The sequence below is a fragment of the Vombatus ursinus genome, unplaced genomic scaffold, assembly GCF_900497805.2.
Source record: "Vombatus ursinus unplaced genomic scaffold, bare-nosed wombat genome assembly UNPS02014931.1, whole genome shotgun sequence".
NCBI classification, from domain to species: domain Eukaryota; kingdom Metazoa; phylum Chordata; class Mammalia; order Diprotodontia; family Vombatidae; genus Vombatus; species Vombatus ursinus.
The window spans coordinates 928,290-936,140 of NW_020954709.1; the positions used below are offsets into that span (position 1 = coordinate 928,290).

The following is a 7,851-nucleotide window of genomic DNA, read 5'->3' on the forward strand; positions in this document are numbered from 1 at the left end:
CAAAAAAAAAGAAAAGAAAAGAGAAAAAACAGGAAACTATCCAAAGAGAGTAAGAAAGAGCTTCCTTTGTCACTGCCCACCTCCTCCTATGAAATCACAGAGATCTGGCATCTTGACAGTCTGCTGGGTGGTACAGAAGAAATGATGTTGGACCTAGAGTCAAGGAAGGCATACGTTCAAACCTTGCCTCAGACGCTTACTAGCTCTGTGACACTGTGCAAGTCAAATAACCTCTATATGTCTCTGTTTCCTTATCTGTACAAATAGGGATAAAAATAACATTCAAAACCCAGGATTATTGTGAGGATATAATGATGTAACATATGTACAGTGCTTTGCAAACCTTAAAGTGCCACATAAATGCATCATCATCATTACAAACCCTTGACTGGTAAGAATTTAGTTTTAAGACTGATATTGAACCCAGGATCCTGGACAATGTTGATTAAGTTTTTGTATTGCCATCAATTTTAAGAAGCAGCCCAGGAAATAAGGAAACTACATAGAAGCAAACCACTCTCCTAAAGACTGTAGTCATCCTGGATATTGTTCCTCTAAGAAGTTCAAAGACTTGGTTCAGTACAGTTTCTCTCATCCTTCATTCACTTTGTCCCTGAAGTCCTACAGACTGTCAGGAACCCACTTAAAATTCAGCTTCACTTAGGTTACCTTGTTCTATAAAGTCACCAATGAAAAGGTACTTACTTCACTGCTGACGGGTCCAAATGAATGACCTGAAGAATCTGGTTCTTCTAAATACAGAGTGTAAAAGTGTGGTCTAAATCAAACAGTATCAAAATGTAATATTTTATGAACACATTGAAACATAGAGTAGAAAAGATTAATTCAACAATAGATATCAAATAAAATCCATTTCATATCACAGAGGTATTATTTAAACTGTTGAGAAAGAAATTTTATGTTGGATGCCTTGAAAAGGCATTTGAAATGATTAATCCAATAGATTAGTCAAGGCCACATTAGCAAGTATAGCAAACCAATTAAGATTATGAAAAGTTGTTCTTTTTAATTAAGTTACATAGCTAACTTCTATAAGATAATAAGACAAGAGAGAACATAGAATATCAATTCTGCACCTACATACCTTTCATCTTCAGGAAGTTTTAGCCACTGAAGAACAGCCAAAACTCTTTCTTCAAATGGGATAGAACTGAAAAAAAAAAAAATAAGTAAGACAAAAGACAAATTAAAAGAAAATATCTGTGACAAGGGCTGATGTAAGTCAGTCAGTCAATAAACAGATATTTACTAAGCAGCTATTATATACCAGGCACTGGGCTAAATGCTGTGTGTCCTTGCTGAAAAGAAGCAGAGAAAGGAAGCAGAGAAAAGCACCAAGTGTTTAGCCTAAAAACCACAGTTTTCTTTGGTAAATAATAATTTTAAAAATTAGCAATCATATTATACCTACTATGTGCCAGGCACTTTGCTAAACACTTTACAAATATTATCTCATTTGAGCTTCACAATAACTCTCAGAGGTAGGTATTACTATACTTCAAAGAAGCCAACTATTTTGTTGTCATAAAAGAAGGTAGGTAGTTTTTCTCTGTACTATGTACCACATTTGAGACTAAATATTCATATTTGTAAAAGTTGTAGAAACCACCTTTTTTTTGTCTGGAACTCTGATTTCATCTAATGTAGATTGGTAACTCATTTGTAAAAAGGCTTAGAGAGATTCAAAAGATATTGAGAGGTTAGATGATTTGTCCACCATCACACAGATTGTATTTGTCAGGGTCAAGATTTGAATCCAAGTCTCCCCTTCTCCAAGGCTGGATCCATAGATACTATGTCAAACAGCTTCCAATAATACTTTGGAAACAACATTATGCATTGTAACATCCCAGCAATTCCATAAAACATGCAACACTATTGTTTTACCATAAATGGGTTCTCTTAATTGACTATATTCACCAGATTAAGGGAATGCATAATTCCTGAGCTCAGAGGAGCCAAGGAAAAACTCTTATATACACCCAGAAGAATACTAGTAGAGTAACAGAGAAGCATTTTAACAGTATTTATTTCTGGATTAGGGCTTCATTATATGTCTTTCTTTCTTCCCAAACAATTTATTTAGTCATGAGACAGTAACTCATTTTATCTTGTGCATTTTCTAGAGAACAATGAATAAATTTATTTTAAAGTTCTCATTAGAATTGAACTTCCTGAAAAAAATCTTAAGAAAGACTTAATGGACTAAAGTCTAGAGACCTGGACTCTTGCCCTAATTACTTTACTTGCTAGCTATGGGAACAAAGACAAGTTGTTTAACCTCTACAATCCTTCTAAAAGTCTTATTTGTGAAATGCTAAGATAAACACTAATGTTCCAGTTATAACTTATGAGTGTGATCTCTTTCTCTCTTTCTCTTTTTTTGTATCATGGAACCCTTTAGCAGTCTGGCAAAACCTATAGACCTCTTTTCAGAATAATGCTTTTAAAAGCATAAAATAAAAATATGTGGAATTATAAAGGAAACTACATGTTAAAATTAAATTATCAAAATATTTTTAAAACAAATTAATACACTCTAGTTAAGAACTCTTGCTCCAGATCATGAAATCTTAGTATCAAAAGCAAGCTTCTCTAATAAGGTTCTCACACTTAATAACAATGGTTTAAAAATCAATGATTTTCAGGCAATTCTCTTAATTACTTTAACCTTTTCATTCAAATAACAACCAAGACTCTCGTCTAACTTCCTGCCAGCAAACTTGGCTAACTTTCAAATACTTTTTTCTATTTTAATTCATAAAACATTTATTGAGTGCCTACTTTGGCTTAGGTTTGGAACATACAAAGGTGGAAAACACAGAGAGGCTTGCCCTCCAGCAACAGACAACTTGATCCTATTGGTTAATCTATCTTTGTTACAACAGCAATAGTCTAAGGCAACAGGGTTGAGGAAAGGAGAATGGAGACAGAAGGCCTGTACGCAAATAAATATGATATAGATAGAATGTTGTAAGGGCAAAAGAAAAAACCATATAAAATGCTGCAATAATTTTAGGAGCAAGGAATGACTTTCAGGTCAATGGATCAGAAAAGACTTTAAGGCAGAGGTAGCACCTAAGCTGGGGCAGCTAGGTTACATGGTGGTTAGAGTGCCTGCCCTGGAGTCAGGAAGACTTATCTTCCTGGGTTCAAATCTGGCCTCAGACACTTACTAGCTGTGTGAACCTGGATAAGTCACTTAACCCTGCTTGCTTGTGAACTTGTAAAATGAAATGAAGAAGGAAATGATACACCACTCCAGTATCTTTACCAAGAAAACCCCAAATGGGATCACAAAGAGTTGGACATGACTGAAAAATGACTGAACAACAAGAGGGACCTAGGCTGGCCCGTGAAGTAGAGGGTTTTAATAGGTGAAGATGTAAAGGAGAATGATAGAGCTAGAAGGTTTGCCGGAAGCCATCTAGTCCAATTCCCTCACTCCACAGTCAAGTAAACTGAGGCCCAAAGAGACTAAATGACTTGCCCAAAGTCACAGATAGTGTCAGGAATAGGATTTTAATCTAAGTCTTCTGACTCCAGAGTGAGTGTTGCACTACAATCCAAGCACAAGGGAACACCTGAATAAATACATGAATCAAAAGAGAGAAGGATGGTGTCAGACCAGTTTGGCTGTAACAGAATACAAAAAAAGTAGAATAGTGGGGAATGAGGCTGGAAATGTAGTCTGGAACAAGATTATGGATCACCTTAAATGTTTCTGGCTAAAACATTTCTATTTTATCCCACAGGCAATGGGGAATCAGAACAGATGCATTGTTAAACCTTTTCATTAGGAGGATTATGTGGGCAGTCAGGTGAACAATCATTTAGAAAAAGGAGAAACCTGAAGCAAGAAGACCAGTTAAGAAATTATCATAATATCCCAGGTGAGAAGTAATAAGAGTAGTGGTGGTGTGAATGAGGATAGAGATGTGGATGGAATAAAGACTTAAGCACAAAGGGGTAGGTCAATAACACTTGCCGTAAAGATTATGATAGGCAATTGGAATTGAATAAAAATCTGCAGCACAGTGGCAAGGGTTCCTCTTAGCATGAATTTATAAAGGATCCAGTTAGCTTGAATTCATGACTTCCTCCAGGAGCACTCAGTAGCTCATGGAGAAAGCAGATGTTGGAGGTGACCCAGGGTTGAAGATTTTGAGAATGGAAGAGGAAGGCGTTGAGGTGTTAAGAATGGAAAACAGTGAGTTATTGAAATGGTTGATTTTAAGAGTACAGAAGTAAAAGCAGAATGAGTGACAAACTCAGAAAACCAGGAAGGATTAATCGATAGAAAGGCATTAGGACAAAGGACAAAGAATTGGAAGAGGAAAAGATTTTGATCAGAGAAAGGAACTTCAGAATTCAAGAAGTTGGAGGTTGATTCCGAGTGATTATAAGATTGAACTATGACTACTCCCCTTGGTCACTGATATAATGGAAATAGAGGACATGGGAGTTGAAGGTGAAGTACTGAGAGGCCAGGGTAAACACTGACATTTCCTATCATATTTTTCCAGACACTTCACCTTTCTTTTCCTAACAAATCATCTCCATATCTCCAGAAGAGGACAGTCATACTTTATTTCTTACTCTCTGGTGTCCTATACTCTTTTATCCCTGCCCAAAGACCTCAGCATGGTAGAATGTCAATAGGACATCACACCCACCAGTGCTTCTCAGACACTATAATTAGAAGGTAAAAAAAAAAATTCCAAGTTCATGTCCTGCTGCCATTTATATTTTCTTTAAGATAGATTTCCTATTTTCTTAACTCTCTTCCACCCTTTCGAACTGAGATGTTAGAATTTAAGGCTCTACAAAGGATATAAGATACCATTTGTAAAGTGGTCTTCCACATGCTCCTAATAACAACTCACAATTACATAGCTCTTTAAAGTTTACAAAGTATTTTCCTTGAAATAATTTCACACAGTAGGTAATACCTGTATTATTATATCTCTTTCATTTATGGGACAACTGAACCTCAGAGAGCTTAAGGAGATTGTGCTCATGATCACACAGCTAATGAGTGCCAAAGGTAGTATTTGAACCCGGATCTCCTGACCCTAAGTCCCGTACTCTTTTCATTACACTGTGCTGAGAGGTAGCATTGAGTAGTAGATAGGACACTAGACCTGGAGTCAGGAAAATTTGGTTTCATATCTTATCTTGGACACTTTCTGGTTGTGTGACCCTGGGTAGGTCAATGAACCTGATTCATTTTCCTCACCTGCGCCATATGGAAGCTGGACTGGATGGTCTCTAAGCTGTCTTCTAGTTCCAAATATATGATCCTATGACCTTAGTAAAAAAAAAAAAAAATCCATGCAAACATACCCATTATACATTTGATAGATATCTGGAAGAATTCCATTAATTTTCACATCTGATCCAGGCCAAAAAAATGTTCCAGACTTAAGACCTTGATACTTAGTTGTAAGCCAAATCTGAGGAGATAATTAAGAAGAATCAGGAAATTATATAAGCATTTAACAGTTAAGAGATTTCATCAGCATCAATACATTAACGTAGTACTGTAAAATGTTTTATTTTTTAAATGTAACAAGTTCCATCTACTAGAAAACATTACCTTTTAAAAGGATTATGTAGTTCTTTGAATAACAGCACAGAGCAATGAAAATAATTGGAGATAAAAAAAAAATTAACTTCAAAAATCTCGTAATGAGTCCTGCCAAATCTAGAGTTGTATACTCAATTAATATTTTTTTTCCAGAAAGAAATGTATTACTCTCAGAAGCTTACATATTCTCTGATCCTATTGGTTAACTTATTCCTTGGCTCAAGTAATATCATAGTACAGAGTTCCTTTTGGAATGAAAAGCTGTCTAAATGGAAACTTTATAATTGCTGTGACAAGATTTTTTTTTTAATTTTCATCCATGAAAAGAATAGCACATTTGAATTGCAATTAAAAGGTACCCCTAAATTTTTAGGGCAGACATCCTGTGATGAGCCTTTGGATAGAGGAAAACTTTGCATGGAGGAAAACTATTCCCCAGCCCAGTCTCACAGATATGTGCTGCTGGTATGAGGAGGAAGTAGGCCAGTATAACCAGCCGCCACCAAGAAGCATCCAACCATTCCAGAAAAACCTACTGAAACATCATCTTCATTTTCACCAGGAAGTAGGTTGTTTAAACTCCAGGGAATCTGACATTTGACTCTGAATGAAGTAAGTAAGGGTTTTAAAAGAAATGTTTTCGGAAGATTAAACAAAGGACTCACAGGTTCTCCTTTATACCACTCTGGGTTGAATTTCTCTTTATTTTTAAGTGCAAAGAAAGCATTCATTTTGGGGTCATACATTTTGTTGTCAACGATTCCATGGGATTCAGGATACAGACCCTAAAAAGAATATTTAAATCAATGTAATACAAACAGTATGAGTATTGAATATATTTCCTCCTCCTCCACCACCACCACAGCAAAGAAAAAAAAACTAAACTAAAATTATCATCCTGGTATCAGTAGTCAGCCGGTAACTGTATCTGTTAAAGAACACATGATTTAAGGTAGGCATTTTTGGTACAGTAGAAAGAGTCCTGGTTCTGCAATCAGAGGACCTGGATTCAAATTCTGTCTCTAATACTGATCTGAGCTTCACTTTTCTCATCTGTAAAATGAGGGGATTAGACTACACTGTCTCTGAGGTACCTTTCACATCTAGATATATAATTCTATGAACCATAACAACAAAAGGACAAGTTTTGCCAAAATAAAACTTACTTCGATGGATTATTTGGTATTTGTGACTATAAATAGACAATAAAAGAAGTCAGAAATGACAGACAGATGTCAGATTGAAAGATATGAAGTTTAGAGAAGCAAAATACCTAAATTGCTACGAGGAAAAGATCCTAAATTATTTCACATTGCAATGGAATGCATTCCCAATAAAATCTAATCTGTAGAGTTATTAGAATAAGCTAATTTGACTAATGTGCAAAAAAAAGCTTGCACAAAACTGGGCCAAAAGAAATTCCTAGGCTTTGTACTTTGCAGTGAAATTCAGTTCCTCCTTGAATCACATTAAGATAGAAAATTTTGTCCCAAATCATAATAGGATTATAACTCTGTTATCAGGTAAAATCATTTGCTCAGATTCACAAAGTAAGTCAGTTACAAAGACCAGAGGAGCACACGTGAGTTTGGGAAAATAAAGTTGGTCAAATGAAGTATGCTTGATGAAAAATGAAACTAATCCTTTGTGATATCTATCCATTTTTTGGTTAAGAATTCCACCCACCCTGCCTTGCAATAGCTGTAAAGGTATCTTCCTTCATTTTCTTCCAATTTTATTATGATGTAACATTTTATATTTAAATATCCATTTGGAAATTCTTATATATTGTGCAGGATACTGGTTTAAACATATCTTTTTTCTTAAACTACTTTCCAAATTTTCCCATAATTTCTTAACAAACAAGAAATTCCTCTCCCCAGGTAGTTTATGTTCTTGAAATTATCAAACATTGAGAAAATATTTTACTTTTCCTGAGATTTGCTATTCCATTGATTTGCTTTTCTCCTTTTTTTTTTACCAGAACTATATAGTTTTAATGATTACCAGTTTATAGGACAATATGTTCAAAAGAACTATTTCATTCACTCCTGATGTTTTTTCCCTTGAGATTCTAGACTTCCTGTTCCTTCAAATGAATAGTTATCATTTAATCTAGCTCTATAAAGTCACCCATTCATAGTTTTATTGACGTAGCACTAAATTTATAATTTCATTTAGGTAATATAATCACTATTTTTATATTACTATGGCACAACCATTAACAATTGCTATATAGC

The 7,851-nt window shown here is 35.1% G+C and overlaps 1 protein-coding gene across 2 annotated transcripts in view; it reads right to left on the reverse strand.

Moving 5' to 3' along the window:
* The window catches only part of LOC114029386 (ectonucleotide pyrophosphatase/phosphodiesterase family member 1-like), a 108,727-nt gene that overhangs the window by 42,058 nt on the left and 58,818 nt on the right, over positions 1–7,851 (reverse strand). For both annotated transcript variants that reach the window (XM_027843786.1, XM_027843788.1), the window contains exons 8-11: positions 6,277–6,396; positions 5,368–5,477; positions 1,106–1,171; positions 706–778 (exon numbers count right to left, since the gene is read on the reverse strand). In XM_027843786.1, coding sequence (XP_027699587.1) covers positions 706–778; positions 1,106–1,171; positions 5,368–5,477; positions 6,277–6,396 — 369 coding nt within the window. The remainder of the gene's footprint in view (positions 1–705; positions 779–1,105; positions 1,172–5,367; positions 5,478–6,276; positions 6,397–7,851) is intronic.